Below are 24081 nucleotides of genomic sequence, written 5' to 3' on the forward strand. Positions count from 1 at the left end.
CAATGTCAGTTCTTCCCCAGTTATGAAAATAATTGATAATATTAGTCTTGGGGAAAAAAACCTACTAAATTTATTTGGGCTTTTTCCTCCAAAGCATATTAATCACTATATTATCACTACTATATCATAGGACATATTCTTATTACAGTTTGTTTGAAATATCAATATAAAGTTTACCAAATCAGCATACCTTTCCTTATCCCAAAACTATTAATAAAATTATGAAGCACTAAGTAACTAAAATGAGGTAATAGAAACTAAATAGTTGTACAGTAGTACGTTCTCTCCTTTACCAGCTTTTGTAACTTTCATTAAACTTAATTGAATTCTCAGACATATTCTATTAAGGGATGATAATCTTATAGAACTTACAGGAAACAGAAAAATAAATACAAAAAGAGATATACTTTATTGAAATTACACATTTCATTGTCCTCCCTGGGAGCTCAATAACAACTATTTAAATGAAAATTAAAAATTATAGTGTTAGTACAGATGCCACACTTATTAATATATAACTGGTATGTCTAGGATGTCAGTGAGCTAACTAACTCATAACTAACCCTATTTAAAATATCAAGGAAAAAAAAGTCAAGAAAAGTTAAATTTCCAAACACATAGTAGGTTGCTTTGTTTTTCCTTTTTCTTTTTATTATGAAATGCAAAGCTATAAAACATTTTGCATTAAAAAGATACTTCACTTTAGTCTTATATAACTGGCCTAGATTCCATCATATCAATTAAATTTAATCATTGTAATCTACATAACCTCAGAGAATATAGACCAGTTTACAAAACTGGGACTAACAGACTAACAGAATAAGGGACTAACAGAAATAAATAATCTAAAGAATACCCACATAATTGAAGGACTTTGATTTCTGTTGTAAGTGTTTTGTTTACTGACAAGCATTTTTGAAAGTAGACTTTAAGGGACATATGTTGAGCACTGCAGTGTACAGAACGATTAACAAGAAATAGTTCCCTACCTTCAGACAGCAAACAGCCTGAGGGACATCTTTAATACAAAATTCAAAGACAGAATGTGATATGTGCTATAATTGAGGTACAAATGCTTTAGGAACGTTGAGAAAATTGAGAGTCATTTGACTTAGATGGGTATCGGGTGAGAGTGAAAAGGACTGAACAGTTAGAGATGGGCAAAGATACAAGGAGCAGAATGAGAAGAGCATAGAAAAAAGGACAAGTTGAGCAGTTCTGGAGGCTAGAAGTAGGCGCATGTTGCAAAGGAAGACAAGAGACTCAAAGGAACAATGCTCAAAAGGAAGGAACTTTATAGGCAGGCAATGGAAAACCACTGAAGCATCCTGCGTAGGAGAGTCACGGTGCAAATGAAAAAGAGGCACAGACAAGAAGGTCAAATTGGGAGGCTAGTTTCAGAACTTCGTCCTATGGAACCTGCGAGCTCTGCAGAGGTTGGGGACAGGTAGGGCTATAGAAGGTCCAGGTGGTAGCAAGCAGGGGACAAAGTCTCCAGGTTCTGAGTCAACCAAGAAATTTCACTTTGGTTTGTTTTCTATATTGGGATTATGAATAACATTTATTTTGAAAAAAATTATTGGCTAATAATTTATCAATTAAAACCACTAATCAGGATCAAATGTTTTGTTTATAAATTAGGGAGCTGAGGCTCAGAGACTGTTTTATTTGATAACCAAGAAGTCATGAGTGAACACCGATGAGGATAATTTCAATAAAGTGACTGTGGCTAAAGTCATCACGTAGTCACTGTTTGATGACTTTAATAACCGTTGTTTGATGCTGCTGATGATGATTGTATCATTAGTGCAACATCCCCAACCCACTTCCCTTTTAGGAGGAGAAGTGTGCCTATACTCCCTAATATCCAATTTTCCCATTTACAGGAAGAGAGAGAACTACTGATTGCCTAGGAAAAGTACACACAACAGGAGTTTCAATTTCCAGGCATTCACTGAAAGAAGCTGTTGTAAGACAGCAGCTGCTTAAAATGCAAGATTTCCAAAGAAATTCTATCTTCAAACTCTTTTACCTGATCTCCTTTTTGTGCATTAGCCAAAGGAGAATAGTCATTAAGCTTTTTGTGTACAACTGAGACTAAAAGAAATCTGCAGATAACAACAGAAGATGATATTTGTCAAAGGTCTGAAGCAGTAATACAACTGAAAACTACTTCACAATTGGATAAAATACAAAAGTAATTACAAGGGAAGAAAAGACACTCAGAACATCAAGTTTACCTTTATCCAGTGATATCTTTGTTCATGTCACTGTTCTCTTTGTTCTATATTACACGGTTAATAATTCTTAGCCTTCAACCAAAATAAAAAAGGGGGGAAATTTTCAATTACTGATTTACAGTAACAGTTATAAAATTCTCAATTATTCGGAAATGAGATGATTTCATTTCATTCCAAAATGCAACATTATTATTAGCACTATTTAATGATAATCTGAAAAAATACATTTTGTTTTCTGTTGTCATGTTAATCTAATTTACTTGAAAGAAAAAACCCCTGACACAAGAACTTCATTAATGAGAATGGGCAGTGGGGTCCAGAAAGATGCTATTTTATAAATATGTAATTCTCAGAAGAGTTTGCAAAGAGGAGAAACAGTGTGTGACCAGAAAAGGGGGTCAGTATAAAGCACTTGTTATATACAACAGGCCAGGTTCTGGAACCCCTGAAGTCTTAAGTAACGGGAAAAATTCCAACACATTAAGCTGGTCGGCATCGTCCTACAAGAGTCAATTTCACTGATACTATTGAACCTGCTCAGCATTGGAATCGCAAGTTTACATCATGTGGTTATTAGTTACTTTCAGATAGGAAAGAAATAAAAGCTTTGGGGATGAGGGACTGAAAAGGAGAAAAAATCTGAGACAGAGTTTTTCAAAATTCTACATAATTCAAAAAGCATAGCCCTCAAATTATGGATGAATCTGAGAAGGTTCAGATAAATACTGAAGGTCAAATATGCTGATGAAACTTTACTAATTTCTTTCTGGTTTCACAACTGGACCAAAAATTCCCATCAGAAAGTATTGGTTTTACCGGTTTTAGCCAGACGGAACTATCCAGTGGCAGCCAGACAAGGCATCAAATGAATGACAGTAGGGAAATACATTTGACCAAGCTGTTTTGGAAAAACGCATGCATGTGTGTTCTATAGAGACTCTGTTCCAGTGAAGTGATCTGGGACATTTTACAAAGCAGACCTCCCCAACCTTAAATTTCCTACAAAGGTCTAGAAGAGTATAAAAGAATATAATAAACTACATTATGTTAGCTAAACCTCATTCATCATTTACTAGAAGGATGTGTATGTACACAGATTATAGTGTACCAAATATAATATGTCAAAGATTAGGCTTTGTTAGAGATTCAAATAGTAGTATGATTTAGTTCTGTCCTTTGAGTTTATGTCAATTTAGAAACCTTTACCTTCTCAGGTTCAATCTCACCTAATCTTGTTAGAGAGCTTTCGAGCAAAGACTATATATTTCATCAACCAGTGTGCTGGTCAGCTGCTAAGTCACATTAGATGCTTTTAATCTTTTTCAAAGCAACTCAGAATATATTTTTTCAGCAAGTCTGTTTAAATAGAAACCAAAAAAAAAAAAAAACCAAAAAACTAACAGCCTATTAAAACAATTAACTAAGTGATTCAAGGAAATACAAAAAAAAAAAAAGGTAAGTAAATAAAATCACACTTCTTCTTTATCATATAAATTACTAGTTATTTGGGGAGAAAGAGGTAAAACAGCTCTTTTAAAGATTGTTTTATTTACAGTAAAAAGCAAGAGGCAAAGGAAATGGGAGAGAACTGTAGAGAGGAAGATCAGATGGTAAGATAGGATTGTGCCATTATTTACACAGCTAAGATAAAAAGATAAGATAAAGTGGAGTGCTGTCTTTAACTTTAATAATAATATTATATCGACGAATTAAAAATTTTTAAATATATATACTTTTAGCTCAAATAAAGTTTAAAGTGAGCAAAACAAAGAAGTTTTGGACTTTGTTTAGAAGTTTAGGACGTAGTCGCTGCCCTGAGGACTTTTTAGTCATGGAGTGTAGTCACCTTAAAAGTTAGCTTACAAAAGGTATAAACGAGAGCTCAAGACAACAATGGAAATGGGTCACAAGGCTGTGTGTGATTAATCACCAAATGTATGGTACAAATAGTAAATACAATATAGTTTAGAAGGAATAGCAATCACCTAGGACTGGAAAGTTGCAGGAAATCTCTATTGAGAAGGTGGGATTTGAATCTCACTCTTGTTCTCCAGTCCCTCCTCACTCTCAACCCTCTCTCTATTCATATAATTGCCTGACTGACTAATCACATTGACTTTGCCTTTGTTCTAAATCCTTTGGCTTCCTTCCCTCTTTACCATTGCTTACCACTCAATATTCTTTCTTTCTCTCCTATCTCATAAGACATACCCTCCCTTCCTGAAATTCACAGCTCCACCTGACTCACTTCCTATCCAACATCTGAATCATTGTGCCAATTCATCTTCTTTCTCATCCTTCTTGCAACTATCTTCTTCAACCATCCCTTTTTAACTATTGCTATTCTCTAACCTATAAACATGCTAAGGTCACCCCTACCCCATGAAAATTTCCTTTTAACTACATTCCTACTATCCCCTGGTTAACAGCATTCTGGGAGGCGAGAGCTGGGAGTTTCACTATTGAGCATGTATAGTCTCACTTAATCCCCAGTTGTAATATGACGTCCTTGCTCTCAGTTACCCTAGACATTCCTCAAGGCTCTATCATACTTCTCCTTCATTCTCACACAATAGGCTTTTCTTGTCAACATCAACTTCCAAGGCTACAGCTATTAAATCTACCTGGACTTCCCTATCAAATTACCAGTGGCATTTTTCACAGAATATTAGAACAAAAAAATCTTACAATTTGTATGGAAACACAAAAGACCCCAAATAGCTAAAGCAATACTGAGAAAGAAAAATAGAGCTGGAGGAATCAGGCTCCCTGACTTCAGACTATACTACAAAGCTACAGTAATCAAGACAATATGGTACTGGCACAAAAACAGAAATATAGATCAATGCAACAGGATAGAAAGTCCAGAGATAAACCCACGCACCTATGGTCACCTAATCTATGACAAAGGTGGCAAGAATATACAATGGAGAAAAGACAGTCTCTTCAATAAGTGGTGCTGAGAAACCTGGACAGCTACATGTAAAAGAATGAAATTAGAACACTCCCTAATACCATACACAAAAATAAACAAAGTGGATTAAAGACCTAAATGTAAGGCTGGATACTATAAAACTCTTGGAGGAAAACCTAGGCAGAACACTCTTTGACATAAATCACAGCAAGATCTTTTTTGATTCACCTCCTAGAGTAATGAAAATAAAAACAAAAATGAACAAATGGGACCTAATGAAGCTTAAAAGCTTTTGCACAGCAAAGGAAACCATAAACAAAAGGAAAAGACAATCCTCAGAATGGGAAAATATTTACAAATGAAGCAACTGACAAGGGCTTAATCTCCAAAATACACAAACAGCTTATGCAGCTCAATATCAAAAAAACAAAAAACCCAATCAAAAAATGGTCAGAAGACCTAAATAGACATTTCTCCAAGGAAGACATAGATGGCCAAAAAGCACATGAAAAGATGGTCAACATCACTAATTATTAGAGAAATGCTAATCAAAACTACAGCAAGGTATCAGCTCACACCAGTCAGAATGGCCATCATCAAAAAATCTACAAACAACAAATGCTGGAGAGGATGTGGAGAAAAGGGACCCCTCTTACACTGTTGGTGGGAATGGAAATTGGTACAGCCACTATGGAGAACACTATAGAGGTTCCTTAAAAAACTAAAAATAGAACTACCATATGACCCAGCAATCCCATTCCTGGGCATATAGCCAGAGAAAACCATAATTTGAAAAGATACATGCAATCCAGTGTTCACTGCAGCACAATTTACAATAGCCAGGACATGGAAGCAACCTAGATGTCCATCAATACAATGGAATATTACTCAGCCATAAAAAGGAACGAAATAATGTCATTTGCAGCAACATGGATGGACCTAGAGATTGTCATACTGAGTGAAGTAAGTCAGACAAGGCAAGACAAAGTAAGTGAGACAAAGAAAGACATCTATATCGCCTATAGATGGAATCTAAAAAAATGGTACAAATGAACCTATTTACAAAACAGAAATAGAGTCACAGATATGAAAAACAATCTTAAGGTTCCATATCTGTTTTCCACAGATATGGAAAACAAACTTAAGTCACAGATATGGAAAACAAACTTAAGGGGGTAAAGGCAGGGGAGGGATAAATTGGGAAATTGGGATTGACATATACACACTACTATATATAAAATAGATAACTAATAAGAACCTACTGAATAACACAGGGAACTCTACTCAATACTCTGTAATGACCTGCCTGGGAATAGAATCTAAAAAAGAGTGGATATATGTTTATGTATAACTGACTCACTTTGCTGTACACCTGAAACTAACACAACATTGTAAATCAGCTATATTCCAATAAAAAATTTTTTTAAAAATCTATGTGTACTGTCAAACCTGCAACCTCAGCATTGATCCCTGCTCCAAGCTTCGGGCTTACATTTTCAACTGAGTGTTGCACATAACTACACAGATAATTTTTTGGCTTCTCCCATCTCTAAATCATTGTTCTCAAACTTGCCTGCACTTTGGAATCACCTGCAGAGGTTACAAAATATCTCTGCCCAGGTTATACATCCAGATATTCTTATTAATTAGACATCTGTCCTACCTCAGTTAATAGTAACACCATTCTCCTAACTGTTCATGCTCAATTCCTTTGAATCATCATTAACTATTCCCTCTGACCTCCATTCCCTCGATGCCAAATCCTAATATTTCTTCTGTAATATTGCTTCTACTTTTTTCCTTCTATTATCATGGCCACTGCTTGACTTTCTCTGCCTTTAGTTATTATACTAGTTTCCTAATTCATTGTCAGTCCTTCTGCTCTCATCCTATTTTTGCCATCTGTTTTCTGTGGCTAAATCCAATCATTAAAACACTAATAGCTAAACCCCCGGGCCATGGACCAGTACCAGTCCGTGGCCTGTTAGGAGCCGGGCCACACAGAAGCTCCATCTGCAGCTCCCCATCACTCCCCATCACTCTCATTACCAACTGAACCCTCGCTCACAGTACTGCCTGAACCATCCCCCCCCCACCGTCTGTGGAAAAATTGTCTTCCACGAAACCGGTCCCTGGTGCCAAAATGTTGGGGACCGCTGATTAAAAACGCTAAAGGCATACTAACAAAACACAAACTCTTCAGCTGATATTCAGACCTCTCCAGTACATAGCTCAAAGCTTTTCAGGCTTTATTTTCCACTAGGTCCTCATTCCTTCCCATAAACACATGGACACTCTATGTTCAAAAGAGCCAAACTATTCGCTGTTCACCATTCTCTAGATGTCCCTCATATCTTCCTTTTTTCCATGCTTTTTACCATGTTATTTCCTCTACCTGGAATGCTCTCCCTTCAATATCTTCCTACTAACAATTTGTCAGAATATTAGAGACCTCCACAAAAATCCATCTTCTCTTAGAGCAAAGAGCTTTCCCAGGCACAATCAGATTGAAATAATGTCCCTTCCCCCAATTTCCCTATTTCTTATGTTCCTAACTCTTATTATAGTATTCATCACACAGTCTGCCTTAATTTAGAATTATATGTGTGTGTCTTTCTCTACTGCTGGGCAGTGAGCACGGAGAGGAACAGTGTCCTGTCCAGAGCTATGACATCACAATGTAGTTACGTATTCAATATTTATCGATTTTAAGGATGGATAAGAGCAGTGTAAGTAGAGAGAACGGGAAAAGCCCTGGGCAAAAGCAAAGGGAAAAGGCATTTGGAAGATGGTGAATTAACTAGAACATTAACGAAATGAAACAGTGACATGAATCTTGACTAAGCAGGTGGAGTCCCATGACAGGGTAAGGAATTTGACCTTTACGCTGTCACATACAGATTTCAAAAAGACTTTGAATAAGCCTGAGTACCTAATATGTGTTTGGAGCCTAAGTTCTTTATCAGTAAAGTAAAAATGACAACAGAAGCTACAACTGCTATACTGTTGGGAAGAATGAATGAGACGATCCAGGTAAAAGGCTTGATACAAACCTAGACCATAGTAAGCCTGCTAACTACGCTAACCCCATTAATAGAGTATGTTAGACACACACACACACACACACACACACACACAATGGTTATACAATAATGTCTAAGATGTCAAAAGTAAAGACAGTTTTTCTGGCTTTGAGTTCCACAGCTAGAGAAAGGAAAGAATAAGATAGAAAGAGCAAGAGACACGAAAGCATTAATGTTCATGAAGCGACTCAGGCAGATGAACTTCACTGGATACATACTTCCTTCTTTTATCTTTCTCTTTCTGTTCCTTCTCTCTCTTTTCTTTCCCTCTCTCTTTTCCTTTGTCTTAGCCTCTTGCTTTAGGCTTCCTTTTTCCCTCTCCCCTTTCTCACACAGAAAGATCCATGGCCTTGCTTAGCCCTGCAGGGGGCAATGCTAAACCAGTGTTGGCCTCTGCAGGCCAGATAAGTACAAAGATGAGAAGTCACCACTCCCACCCAACGCAAAATGGCCTGGAAGCCGCAGTGAGATGGATCCCTGGACTCTGGCCCAGCAGGACGTCTAATCTAGTTAATGTTTGCTGAGAAACGTTAACCTTCATTTTGGCACAGTGGGAGGTAAGACTGGTGATGTTCTGTGAGGCCTGGTGGCAAAGAGCACTACAGTACACTGAAAAAATATCTCTGTCTCTGTTAGCATCAGAACCACATAAATGGCTATATTCCAAGTAATTTCCGAGGAGAAGGAAAAACCAGAATGTGGACATCTCAATGCTTTTTGACCTCACTGGATGGGAGAGATACTCTGGGTGTGAGAACAGTTAAACAAACTTTTGGAGTATTCAGGGTGTTGAGTGCAGGTGTGTGTACATTTGAAAACTGCTGTTTTATAAGAAGTCCTAGGTGACTCAGTAAACACAAGAGCCAGAGCAAAGTAATCCCTTTAGCAGGGCTCTCCCAGCTCAGATGCTCCCCTGCCAGAAACAACACATTCCGGGGAAAAAGTGTAAATCACACACTGAGGTAATTGTTCCACACTTTCAAATAATTTACTTATTAATTTTAAAGTGGTTTTTTGAAGCAATTCTGTATCTTGCCTTCTTTTTTGTGCTTAAATACTTATAGATTTTTAAAAAAATGTTGACCTCCACTATATATCAAAAAGTACCCCTAAGGTGTTTAACTATATATTATCTTCAGAATAGATCAGGCTGAGTTACAAAATGTGAGTTCTGCCAGTAAAAGAGTGTTGCTTTCTGCAGAATGTAACTTTGCATCTAATACCATGCATCTCTGCAACCCTAGTTGTTACGGATTCAGAGATTAGGCACTCTTTGACTAAATAGGGAAAAAAAAATAGGCTACCTACTCTTGCCAGTGACATTTCCCTGTGTTGATTAGAGACACCAAAGAATTTCACTCCCAGAATCATCCAGCAATGGAAACACAGTACGAAAAATCAAGATAAGCTATGGTTTTATACATCATATAGACCATGATAGGGCTGACCATTAGCTGTCCTTTGACTTAATATGCGTTATATCATCTCAATCATTTTTTCAGTCACCTAGTTACAGTGGCAGACTACTAAAAAAATTCCTCATCTTGGGCCCACCCACACATCTGATAATATGCAAATTTAAGTGCCTCAAGGAGATTAGAAGAACTATCTTTTATTCGATTCCATCACAAATTTAGTAACCACAACTGATCTTCAAAAAAATAACTCACTTTTGTTTCTGTCTTTCACAAACATTTCTGAAGAAAAGTTGCCCTTCTATTAACAAAAAAAGGACTACTGAAGAATCCACAGTAGAAGAAAGAGCTCTCCTTAGGTACTGCATTTCAGTACTGTTTATATAGTTTAGCAGGAAAGGAACTGGATACTGGCTTTTAGGAAGAATTCTGCAAGGAAGAGGTGGAATTGGTAATGCATTTACTACTCATTTGCTTGCATCAAGAACTCCATTCCATTTCAATCTGCCAACATCCTAATTAAGATGATCTAAATCTTAGGTGATCTATTATTCTAGATCTAAGATAGCCCAATCTACATTAGACAAGATGTTACACTGTGTGCTTACACTGAGATGATAAGCCCACTGAGCAGAAAAGCGTGTCTTCCCTCATGTCTGACCTGGCACTGGGCAGAGCCCTCTGTCAGCACTCAATAAATAATGGCCAGGCCTTTGCCTGTTGTCTTTGTTTCTACTACTTTAGGCCCAGTTTAACCTTATGATATCATTTCTGGTTCCTTTGACAACATATACCTGTGCTCCCTTTTTTTGCATGAGGAAAAGAGAAAAGTATCTTAAGTAATTCTTCATATATGTCAGTGCCAAGTGTATGTGGGACTAACCATATATAAATGCAATTCCCATTCAATATCTTAAAGCTGTTTCTGAAGATTCTATATTAAACAACATGCAACTACAAAAGCATTTGAGCCAGAAAAGAAAAGAATGCAGAGACAATGCTTTGTCTCACCAATGCTTTGGAAGAATCAGGATCAAATTCCGTTCCAGGATAATAATATCCAGCTGCACTATTACCCAAGAGATACTATATAACACAGAGAAAATTATCATATAGAGTCCTCCCTAAATCAGTCTCTTTCTCTCCCTTCAGTTAAAGAAAGTTACCCATAACTCATTAGCATAAATACTAGGTTAAGACTTGGGTGTCTGGTAAACAAACAGAAAATATGTGTTAGTATTAGACTTGCCCACTCTTGACATTCAATGAAAGGCTAGGTGGTCAGTGACATACCCAAGTTAGAGTACCCACAAACGTCCCTTCTCAGCCAATATCTGAAACTGTCATTCGTAGGCCTGAGCAAACATATTTAAGAAATGTCCTTAACCTTGTTCTTTTTTTTTTTTTAAACATCTTTATTGGAGTGTAATTGCTTTACAATGGTGTGTTAGTTTCTGCTTTACAACAAAGTGAATCCGTTGTTCTTGTGCTACTGTTGAATAGATAACACTGATGACCTTCACAGTCTGATATCCATTTCCAAAGGGATGACAACTTCAATCTAAGAACCTCAAAGAAGCCAGATAAAATAAGCACAACCCTAGAGTTCAAAGCAGCTAAACCCTCTATCTCCTTTCACTAAGGAAGTGAAGATCTTGGTTGGAACCCAGGCTAGGTCACCCTTCTAGTAGCTATAAAGTTCTCTGAATTTACAATAAAGTCTTCAAATATTCTTTATTTTGGAAATGTATATATTTCCTTAAAGAGGACAAAACAACCATTGTTATGTGCTTTCTATGATGCAAAGTTCAAGATGTCATGTGGGGAAATCCTGGCCTTGATTCTAAGACATCTGTAATGATGGCAAGCTCTATAGGTAAAAAGTAAAAACAGAGGATAAGTACAGTTTAAAGGAGGCAATGTGCAAAATTTAAGAATGCTTTTTTCCTTTCAGGATTTTTGGTTTTTGCCTTGAGAGGTCAAAAAAAGAATGCACCCTTTGTTAGGAGTTAGATATTCACTGTGTTTTGAAATCCCTCCAGCTATACACCATTCATAAGTTTAACATACTGAAAAAGCCTAGTTTAAGTTGATAAACTTTCACCAATCTATCTTAAAATAAAATATATAATTACAAGCATACTTTCAATTCTTGGATATGCATGCCGAATCTCTATTTCTAGAATGAGTGAATTTTGTTTTCTATTTCCATGTATAAAAGATCTCACAATCCTGGGAAAATACTTTTTTTAAAATGAAATACAACAAATAAGGTATGCTGCCGAGTCCTGGGGGAGAAGTTTCCCAGAGTCTTTGAATTTCCTCCTATCCTCCTTCTTTACAAGATTTCTAAGACCAAGTCGTTTTCTGCAGTCTCTCAAACAAGGTAAAAAAGAAAAATACCCCCTAGATATATTCCTTAGATTTTCTATTATGCTTCTCAAGTTCCCAGTAGCTTCTGAAGTAAAGCTAAGATGAATTCTGGAGTTATTTTTTTATTATGTTTTAATTTTAGTTCCTCTTTTAGGACTAAGATGAAATAGATGATCATAACTGCTGTGCTAGGAGATGCATTTCATGGCACAATTTGTACATGACCTGCTCAAGGTCACGTCACAGAAAGAGGGCCGACATGATAGATAAAAGGTTGAATCCAGCTTTTAGTCTTGGTGAACTCCAGGGTTTAAGCTTGCTCTATTTGGTGCAATATGGAAAGAAAAATTTCTGTTTAAACAGGACAGATTAGATACATTCTGTTTAAGGACCTCACTCGGCTTGGATAGTGTCAGTTAGAGACATACGAGGAATTACTGCTCACATCACTGATCATTAAGGGTCATTTTTTGTCACATCGTGAGCCTTGGGTAGATTGCGGCAAGCTGGCCTAATCGTGCCCCAGAAGATCCCAGGTCTGTTCTCTGTGCCCATCAACTTCACCCAGGCAGAAATCCTTCCCTCCACCCTCCATTTAGAACATCAACCCCCCTGCAAGTCTCTCCTTGATACTCCCACTTGGGGGTAGTTATTTCCTTCTCCTTGTACTCATAGAACTTTGTACCTACCTCTGCTAGAGTATTTGTCAGATTCTATTAGAATTATTTGTCTGTTGTCTCCACCACTAGAGTATGAAGTCTTGCACGTTTACCCTCATCTCAGACTTACTATGTGCCAGGCTGAGGCACAGAGAAGTTAAGTCATTGCTAGTTAAGTGTCAGGAGTTGAGCTCAGACAGTCTGACTTCATAGTCTGAGCCCCTCCTGTTACTCCTCGTGCTTGCCCAAGGGACTAAGGAAGGCAGTTCATAAACATTAAGCAAATAGAAGGAATGACCATTCTGATTTCTCCTCAGTTTCCTAAGCTTAAATTTAGAAATATATTTTTTTTGTCTTAAGTTGATTTTACCTTCACCCTTGACTATGGATGAGTTCATCTGTCCTAAGAAAATTCAACCCAAACTGGGGAAGAGAGAACTAGCTGGGCGGCGAAGGCCTGGGGTGTGGCCAGCTCTGTCACATCCAAGTCTTAGACTCTCACACCTCCCTCAGGTTCTACATCTGTAGATGCCCACAGAAGCCTCTCCTCGTAGCCGCTTTCAGATACACCACACTGTGCACATAGTGTGATGTGAAAATGCTTTGGAATAGTAATACTATTAACCAGAAAAACTACTTATGCTATTCTTTGTGGACTGATGTGACTCAAGAAAGACATTTTCACTTGGGAGATGATTCAAAGAGAGAGGGTTTTCGTTGCTGTTGTTGTTTTGTTTTGTTCAGAACTGAGACACCCAAATCATTAAGAATCAGATGTATCTATTTTTCCTCCTAATATCTAAATTCACATCTCAAGTCCCTTCAGATCAATGGCATATATTCTACCTTTTAAATCACTTTGTAATTCTTGCATTTTACATATATTCTTTATTTTTCTGGTTAAAATAATTCTTACTCATTGTAGAGACTTAGAAAATTCAAAGATAGTTTAAAATATATAATTGCATCTTACAGATCTCTTCCAATGTTTAAAAATTCTCTTCTAAAACATTACTTTTAATGGTTATGTAACCTTTCATTAGGATAAGATGTAGCATAATTTAATTAAACAGCCCCTGTTTTAAACGTTTTGGTTGATACCAATTGTTTGGTATTATAAGTAACAACAGGACAGACATTCTTTCATATTGTGTGAGGATCCCCGTTATGTGAGGATCGAGGATCGTATAGCACCGTAGGAAAAGGGTCTTCTTAGAGCCTATGACAGCGGTATTCTGGGAGTTTGTGGAATGCAGATTCTGGGGCCCTTCCCAGGAGACTCTGACTCATTTGAGGCGGGGCCTGGGGAAGGTGGTCCTCTTTTTGAGAAATGTTGACATTGCCTCTCATTTAATAATACTTTCTCCCCATTTGCTCGGTTATCCTCTTTACTTCATCTCAGCATCTCCCGACAAAATGAGCTCATTTAAAAGTGTCCAGTTCAAACTGGCCCTGGTGAATAGAGCCACTCGTTTTCAACACAGGTCTTCTATTAACACAGGTGATTGCACCATCTCTGCAGCTCCACTTTGGTGCCTCCCCACCCTCACCCAGACTCACCGCACTCACCCACCCACGCTCCACACCAAAGCCAAGGACAGGTTTTTAGGCTGCGAATCAATGCTGTCGTTTCCCTGCTCACTCCCAAACCCTCCCCTTTGTGCCCACAGCCACTCAGCTTCCCTTGCACACTCCCCACCTCCCCTCTAGCTGCACAGCCTGCTCACAGAATGCCACTTCCTCAAAGAAGCGCTCCCTGATGCCCTGATCTAAATCGCTTCTCCCAGTCCAACCTCCGGTTGCTTCCTTTTCTTTTCTTTCACAGCCCATCATGGTTTCTAAAAGCATGGTTGTTAGATTGAAGTCTGTCACCCCACTTCACCACAAGCTCCGTGAGACAGGTACTGAGGCTGATTGTCCACCACCATGCCCCACCTTGAGCAGTGCCAGTAACAGGCAGTGCTCTCGGTGGTGTTGAAAATGGGCTCGGGGGCCAAAGGGCTCAGATTCAAATCCTAGCTCTGCTACCTACTACCTGTGTGACCTTAAGCCAGTTACTTAACTTCTCTGTGCCTCCATTTTTTCCATTGGAAATTAGAATAGGACTGCCTTATTTATAAGGTTTAAATAGTTTGTTGTGAGAATTAAATGATAAAATACACAGAAGTACTGTAGAACAGTGTCTGACATGGGGAATGCATCCAATACAGGATAGCTTTTAAAAAGTAAGCACTCCGTTTATTTTTGTTAAATAAATAAAACACAACAAAGTTTTTAGTCGAGTCCTTTCTCATCATCACTGTCCCCTATCCCAGCCAAAGTATTAGCCCAATCAACTTCTTCCTGCAGTCTGCTCCTTGAAAGGGCTCCACTTCTGCCCTGAGAAGTCTGCTGAAGACACTCTCCATTCCCTATGATTAGTTCCAGCTTTGATCCTTTCATCACGTCACTTCCTAAAATATGTGTGCATGTGCCAAGCCACCTCTCTTCCTTCCTTCAAGTATTTCCTGAAATGTGACCTCCTCCACGGAACCTTCTTTAAAGGGAACTGAGCTCATCACTCCATCCTCTGTTTCCAACAAATAAGTTCAAGGTTGTTGCTCGAGATTCCAAAGCTATAAACCACCTAAGTTTTTCACTGGCTGCGTGGCCCCACCACTGCAGGGCAGATTGGGTTTCTCCTTGCCTGCACTTGAGAATGTGAGGCTCAGAGGGCAGAGGGTTTGTTTAACTTGCTCTGTATACATTTAGCCCAATGCCAATCCACATGGGGACTGAATAAATGTGACCTGATGATGATTTAATTACTCTGTCCATGCCAGGAATAGAAGCCATGAACTCTTAAATCTGTTCCCCCCATGTTACAGTATGTTTCCATGCTTAGTCTATTCTGAGACTGGTTTTCTGCATCAACTTTCACAAAAGAACAAATACAAAAGAAAAGAGAGATTGCAAGAAAATATCAAATTAATAAAATTATCTTCTACTTCATGAGTCCATTATCTTCTACGTCATGAGCCCAAAGACACCTTTATGTTCACAGGGGTGCACTGTGTCAGAAGGTGCCTCATTTAAAATTTAACTGCATATGCTTTACGGATTATTTTGTAAATCTAAAGTAGATAGCCAAAACATGTCAATATTCATTCTTAAAGTACTTGTATTCGGTGCATGCACCATTATGGAGAACTTACACTCAGAGCAAAAAGATTTGTAGCAAAGCATATGACCTTCTTCTCACTACAATGACCATCCCCTAATTAGGCAATGCATCTGATAGTCATTAACAGGAATGAGATAATGAATCACTTTCTCTCTTCTTTGTTAATTTGCTGTAACCAAGCGGCTAATGGATGTCAGAGCTGAGTGATTGCACTGATTATAGTGATTTATAGTTGCAACAAAACAATTTAAAACCATTCGGATTATTCATGTTAAAGATGCTTTATGTTTTGTTTACTAAATGTTTTATGTCCCCCTTTCTCCTACCCCTAAAGTACTTTCCCCCTCCTACTTTGCCACTTTTCACAAAAAGACCCCTTCCTGGAAAACTTGAAAGTTGTAGGCTTTTTTATTGTTTTAAACTTAACCATTTCATTTTGTTTATATATACCTATACACAGAGAGATATATAAAGTTTACCCAGTAAAAACGAAAAGCCTTAGGAGTAGAAAGAAAACTTCAGTGGTGCCTAGTTCAAAAGAAGACAGAAGTAAGAGGAAATAAGACAAACTTCAAGCCACTTACCTTGGGGCTTCCCGTCCCTTCCTCACCCTCCACAGACACATCAGTAGCCAGAATCGCAGCTTTGATGGTATCCAGAGCCCTGAGAATCCAGCTGTGTTGCCGTTTGATTTGCCTCTGTAGCTCCTTCCATTGACTTGCTATCATCCGCAGCATGTCCTTTAGTCCTTCTCCAAAAGGAGGGGAAAGCACAAGTTACGAACTCAACTGCATTTTTACCCATTATTGTTTTTCATTTAGCAAATTAGATGGATATTTCTAAAAATAAACATAATTTTAAGCAACCATTACCATCACCTGCCACTCAGAACAGAGGTTGGGGATTTCTGACTTGACAGAAGGCATGAGGACACAAAAATGGGATAACCACATAGATGCATGGTTTGGAATCGACTTAGGTTTAATATATTGACTAAAGAAATGTATATGGAACAAAAAATCACGATACATAAAAATTATTAACACCACAGCTTCACATTCCAAATAAAAGGCCCTGTGTGGATCCGTGTGGAGACTTTATAATGATCAGAAAATGTATGGAAATAGGTAAAGTTAATTCAACCCGAACTATAGTAAATGGGCCAGATTTAAGACAGCAGTCTTTAGTATTAGCACATCAGATTAATGCTGCTCTTTTCTTATTTAGCTGTGGTAAGCTCAAAACAAGTGCCAAACTGTAATTCATCCTGTCTTATGGTCTTTTACTACCAGGATAAGTATAACCAAATGACAAAACTATTTTTTATTTATAATCTGTTCCTCATAAATACATTAATACTGGAGTAAGAATTGGTCTAAGGCCAAAACTCTGCTAATGCAATGACCAGCAAAGAACATGCAAAACGTTCACGTGTGTGAATTGGCAGGGAAATAATCAGGTATCTCTAGACTGCCTGCCTTATATGTGTAATGATATCTATAAGTACCTGAATGCGTATGCGTTATAACTACATGCACAATTCTCCTTCATTATCTTAATGTTATTTCCAGAGCACCTACATCAAAAAGCATGTCAGTGAAGTTTTCAGGAATGTGATTTCAACTGAAACTCAGGCGAACACCAAGCCCCAAATGAACAGACCATTTGGAGGCAGTATTTCATCTTACAAGTATCACAGCATTGTGTGCAGTATATGAAACATTTATAAATCTTGAAGGTCAATCTGATAATGTAAATATTAATAATACATAAGGAAGTGAATATATGCAGTAATTTACAGCAATGCTTCTTCATTCTTAATAGTCTGGAGACATAAAGACTTGCAATATTTCAGGAGGATTTACCTGCTTTGTGAGATGCAATAAGCTCGAGAAGTTGGAGTCCTTCCTCCTCCACAGCTTCCTTGAGAGCACAATGACTGTCTACATTCAACTTAAAACTCTGCAAGGAAAAATACGAGCATCAAAGCCCGGCAAGGCAGTTAAAACATCCATAGAAAATTACTTGCTACTTTTTATCAAGAGCCACACAGTCCAATTTACTCAATAGACAAACTAATTGGCAATACTAAAACCTATTGATATCTGGGATCTGGGCTCAGAATGTTTCCATTAGGTCAGCAGAGTGCATCTGTTTGGAAACAGCTGACAAATCTAGAAATTCATTAGGTTTTTATGAAAAGTCACATCCCGTGGGCTATATCAAGAGTAGCAGTGTTCTATAAAATATACTGAATTTCTACCAGCACATATGAGCTCATTTCGTCACTTTTAGAAATGTTACTGATAGCACTATTTATGAAACCATAAAAAAGTTGGCAACATAAATTATATTAGCCTTATGTGCACATACATAAATCCATTAATATAGTGGGGTTTGATTCAGCTGTTTCTCAGATATCACACAAACCACAGGATATCGAGGTGGATTCAGGTGCTGTAGTGAGGAGTCCAATGGTTTTCAAATGTTTGAATTTTAAGTTTATTCCTTACAATATGACACTGAGTTATAAATGAATACGTCGAGTACATCAGGGGCATTTTTCACTCATGATAGTCATCCAAAAGACAAAGACGGTTATGGATGAATTCCAACTCAGAGCCATTTCTTTCAGGAAGCCTTCCCTAATGCCTTACACAGAATTAATTACTCCCCTCTCTCGGCGTCCTCTGCTCCTTATACCTGCTTCTATTGTAGAATTTATCATACTGAATTCTGTTTTATTCCTATACTTGCCTACCCACCTATAAGCAAGAAAGAACTACAATTGAAAGAATCGCCAGCTTCACATTTATTTCCAACTCATGTCACATACGAGGTGTTCAATAAATGTTTGCAGGAATAGTGGATATCTGCTGAACTGGATCAATAGGACTCTCTCAAGGGGAAGGCTTCCATTTAAATATTTCAAGAAACACAGATGGTTTTCCAAAGATTTTTCTGTCTCTGGAATGTTATAAGGTGTTCCAAACACAGGAGGTCCAATGGAGAGTAATCATAGTGACCAATCTGTTGAATCAATGGTTAGTCTTCAGGGTGAAAATCCATTCCTTGACTTAATATGAAAAAGTATGGATTTTGAAAGACTATGTGCCACATTTTGGCTTCTCCATAATAGGGCTCCAAAGTATACAATATACTTTGCTCTGACTAAACACTCACTGAGCAATGGCTGCATGTACTATACACTGAACTTAGTATTAAGAATATTTGACAGAAATTCAAGATGATAGTCTCAGTTGGAATGTAATTTGGATGAAGGAGGTTAAACAACCATAACTTATGAAATTAGATATTAATTTTTCCATTCTTTCACTCATTCATTCATTCAGAAACCATGTATTATGCCTATTCTGTACACTGGACAGGGTAATAGCAATTTAAGGGGTATAAGGCATGGCCCCTGCACATCAAAGGGCATCCTCCATCACCTTGGATGTTCATTGGTGAGACTTTTTCTTAGTGGATAAAAGGGGTCTTTTAAAGCTCAAAAGAAAAAGCACAACAGTCAAAATAAGCTGAAAATGAAGGAGATAGGGACAGGCAGATCAGCACTTGAAGTATAAAGATAAGAATCTTGACTAAAAAAATGACTCCGAAATGATGAATCATTTCATCTTACTAGAAGCATAAGAAACAGTAAAGTTTCAGCATAATATGGCAGAAAGAGACTTACTGGTTTCCCCAAGGGTTGTTCACTATTTCTTTTTTTTTTTTTTGTTCACTATTTCTTGTATTGCCCTCTTTCAGCTACAGGTATTTGGTTGAATAAAATAAAGTATGGCAATATATCAGAAGCCTGCTGCTTCTGGTCAATCCGAATGATATAATAACTATTAAAAATTAAATAACTATTATTTATAGCCAAAACACGACTGTAATTTACTTTTTGCCACTGCAGTGGAAATCATCAACTCTGAAGGAATGCCATGCAGATTGAGGTACATGTTTGTGTTTCAGGGAAAAATGGACATGGAAAAGAAAAATACTTGAGATCAACCCGAGAATGCCAACATTGAGGAAGAAATCTATTCTAGAGATTTCCTCATAACTGTAAAATTAGCCTAGTGTTCTCTTTGATTCTCTGTTTACTTGCAACAGACTAGTGCTGAATGGTTGGTAATCATGAGCTTCTGAAGACGTGCATCAGGCCTACGTCTCAGCAAAAGAGAACCTTAGGACCTGTGGGTAGGTTGGACAATTTGACATAATTGAAGCCAATAGCATAGAATAGATGCAGCTGGATCTGCTTCTGCCTCAAGATGATGTGGAAGCATTTGATTAGGACATTGGAAAAGATGAAGTATTCATTATTAAAAAAAGATAAGCTTTATGCTATAGGAAAGAACCATTTAATATAACTATTACCCAAATGGTACAATATTGCTTAATTTTCCAGTGCATCCATTAACCATTAATAATATCAAGTAAGGAATTCACAATGGGCCTCTGAGAAGGCAGGCAAGCAGGCACATTAACAACATTGTCAATGAAATTTCTGGCTGCTAAAGGATTCTGTAATAAACTCTCCCCATTCTGCCCCCACTTCTTCCCTAGGGAAGGAAGCTTAGGTGAAAGAGTTTTTTCTTTTCTTTTCTTTTTTTTTGAACTTGATACCTGGACACATTTCCATTCTTGTGCTACTAACATGTTTCCTCAGCAATGCCTTATGGTATATAGTCCCTTTGCAACATCCATAGCACTCCCTGAAAATGCAGGGCATTCTCTGGAGATTTAATTTACGGCAACAACATGGCCATAGACAGGTACCACAGATCTACATCATTGATAATTATGTGAAATTCCATAAATATGAGTAATCTGGGACCTGTGAGACACCCCATCTTTTTTGTGTCTTTACAGCAGCATGAAACTGAACATCTAGATGAGAATAACTAAGGAAATGAAAAATACAGTGGCTGAGACAAAGGACTAGATTATCAAAAAGATGATACGTCACAGGTTGACCAATGGGTATTCCTAGCCTCACCAGCATCTATAGACATGGGTGCATTACTCCTTGTCAGGATCCAAATTCAGGTAAGCACACTGATTGTACTTTAATCATGATCACACCTTACTAAGTAGATAAAAAACTACATCTTATCCTATTCCATTCAAATTTCTGAAGATCCCAGTTTGATGGAAGTATGGAGATCATGTGGATATGAAATGAAACCAAGGAAATGCACACCTTGATGCACAAAACTATGACAAACATGAAGATAGTTACTCATGAGGGATCATAAGAATTGATATGAATTTACTGGTACAGGAAGTAGTGGGAAGGCCACAATCACATTCAGAAGCTTAAAGATCCAAAATGTCTAGGTTTGAGCAGAATCACATCATGAACATAGACTTTCTGTCATCCCCATGGAATACTGTTAGTGTCTGCCAGGTCCACTGAGGTCCATGAATTTTATAATGTTTGTGAACAGAGAGGCCAAAAAGAGTTACTGCATCTCTCCCGACATAATATATGCTTTTAAAAAAAGCATAAATTAATACAACAGATATTTATTGAGCAGTCTCTGCCAGGCCTATAGACACAAAAATTAACAATACCCAATTCCAGCACACACCACTTATAGTCTGTTGGGTAAAACAGATCAAAAGCAAGTAGCCTTATATGACCCAGCACAGAATAAATATGTAATTGGGGTTTGATGTATAACAGACAGTGGCAGGGCCTTAAACTGAACAGTGATATGCATGCCCAATGAGATTTAATTTTTTAAAATTAAAGTATCATGCAGGCCAAGTAAAAATAAGATTGTAGGCTACATTCCGTATGAGTGTGATAGTGCTAGATAGCTGCTATGGGAGCTCAAGCTGGGAACCAGGTTCTGCAGAGGCTGGCAGGGAGCTTGGGAAGAAAGGATTGATTTGCATGTGGGGCTGGAGACACGCTCTACTGCAGCAGGAATAGAGGAGCCAGAAGCAGCTTGGTATGGCTGGGACAAGGTGGAAGCAGGGGATGTGGGAGCTGCAGCTACACATGGTATTTAACTCCAAGAGCCATAAGAGTCATGGAAGAAGAGGTCAACAACATGGGAGGGTGAGCGGTACAGTTCTGTGTTCTAGAAACATCTTTCTGGCTTTTATAGAGTTGACTTTAGAAGGGCAGACAAGGAGGCCATTTAGGAGGCTGCTATGGTAATGGACGCCAGATGTTTCTGTATGCTCATATTTTTTTTTAATTAAAAAAAGGTATGTTTTTTCTTCTAAATGAATGGAAGAAGGAAAAATGGAGAAAATCTTCTGTCTTTTTAAGTTTTTCTCAGTGCGTGAGAACAGCATGTGCCAGATTTCAGTTCTTTGGCTGTTCTGATGATAAATACCAGAGGTTTATTAGTCAGGAGTCTCCAAATGTGAAAGACATATTGAACTGATGAACTTTTACTCCCACTGTCATTTTAAAGAGATGCTATATATGCTGATGAATAAGACACTTGATGACACATTTTCTTCACACAAAAGATTTTTACTACCCTAAGAAAATGAAAACTTGCTTTTTCACAAGGGCAGGAGGAGGAATGTGTGTTCAGTCAGAAAAGCAGAGGCTTGAAAAGTCACCTGCTATCTGCCTTAGGCCGTCTCCACCCGGGCTCCATCTGAGCTGTGCCCAGCACCATCCTGCATTCCCAGAGGGGCTCTTGGTGGGGAAGAAAGTCATGATCCTCTGTGCACAGCCTGGCAGTTTCTCTCCTGCTCTGCCCAGTGCCATCCATAGAGGATGGTCAGATGGTCCTCAAAATATAAAATATACCTTCCAAATGCCACATGTGCCAAAAATGGAAAGATTTTCATGAGTAAATATTTTTGTTTAAGAACCTCCGAAAAACTTGCTAAGACATTATACAGCCATTAAAATGAAGACTATGAAATCACATGAAAAATAGATAGAACACATTACAAGTCAAAAAATGAAAGTTCAAATTGTATCCATGATTAAACTGTAACTATGTAAATGGATAGTCCCAGTGTGTAGAAAAAGACTATAGGGAAATGCAACAAAATGTTAACACCACTTGTGCAGGGTAGGACTTAGAGTTAACATAGCCTGGTCTTAATGGAATGAATTCTCAGCGCTTTAGCTTTCTGAAACATAAAATGACAAGTAATACAATCTAACTTCCAAGTTGTAAGAATTAGAGATAATGATTGTAAAGCATTGAAGCAGTGCTTGGCAATGAGTGGGGCTAAAGAAAAATCATTATAGACTTTTTAAATTCATTTTCTCTATTTTCCAAATGTTCTGTGTAGCAAGTGGTACTTTATGGCATTTTTAGGTGACAAGTGGCACTTACTGTTGAGGCTCTCTGAACTCAAGTACAGATACCAGGTTCTCTTTGCTTTTGGGCCACCACCCAGCACAGGGGGGCACCCAAACACAGATGCTGCTCTCTGAGAGTCCAGAGAGCAGGGGACTGAGAGACCAGTTATCTGAGTCTTCCTTTTGTGTGCCCTTGGACAAGTCATCTAACCCTTCTGGGCTTCTGTTTCTTTACCTACAATCCAGGCATTTGGACTCAATATTTTCCATTTCTTGGACATTTCGATTTTATCTTTAAGCCACACAGTTAAGCACAGGTGGCTCAGGAGAATTTTTATTCTAAAGCAGAAAATTTTCAAAGCGGGAAAAATCCCAAAGGCCGTCTAACTATTCATCTACCCTAAGGCAGCTCTGTCCCTCCACATCCCAGGCAGATGTGTTCATTCTATTTTTAACTATCTCCAGGGAAATTTCTTCTAACTTCTCATCCTGAGTCCGCAACGTTTCTTCTCAGGAATTTGAGAGCTCTGTGAATAGGAGCACAAGCTTCCCTCAGCTTCGGATTCTTTTGCCAAGTCATCTCTCCAGCATAGGAGTTGGAGATCAGAAACACTGTGAGGATATGCCAACAAAATCCACACGTCCAGTCAATCACCAAGCCCTGACAATTTATTTCTCTATCCTCACCTCTCTGTATCAACTAACACTGCCTTAGATTCAGGCCCTCATCATCATCCCTTGCCAGGCTGACTTCAACAGCCTCCAGTCATGACCCCCTCAAAACTACATTTTTTTCTTTATTTGTGGCATGCCTATGAAGGTGCAGGCAATCATCCTAAGCTTGAGGGATATGGCTGTGAGCAAGATAAATATAGTTCCTGGCCTCATAGAGCTCACAGTCTATTGGCGGGGACAGGAGGTGGGGAATGTGTAT

General features: G+C 38.1%; 1 protein-coding gene across 1 annotated transcript in view; it reads right to left on the reverse strand.

The window, feature by feature from the left end:
* Positions 1-24081, reverse strand: part of AKAP6 (A-kinase anchoring protein 6) — a 496794-nt gene that overhangs the window by 205705 nt on the left and 267008 nt on the right. The window contains exons 6-7 of the mRNA XM_065872063.1: positions 17713-17809; positions 16432-16595 (exon numbers count right to left, since the gene is read on the reverse strand). Coding sequence (XP_065728135.1) covers positions 16432-16595; positions 17713-17809 — 261 coding nt within the window. The remainder of the gene's footprint in view (positions 1-16431; positions 16596-17712; positions 17810-24081) is intronic.

Source organism: Phocoena phocoena, chromosome 2, assembly GCF_963924675.1.
Source record: "Phocoena phocoena chromosome 2, mPhoPho1.1, whole genome shotgun sequence".
Classification (NCBI taxonomy): Eukaryota; Metazoa; Chordata; class Mammalia; order Artiodactyla; family Phocoenidae; genus Phocoena; species Phocoena phocoena.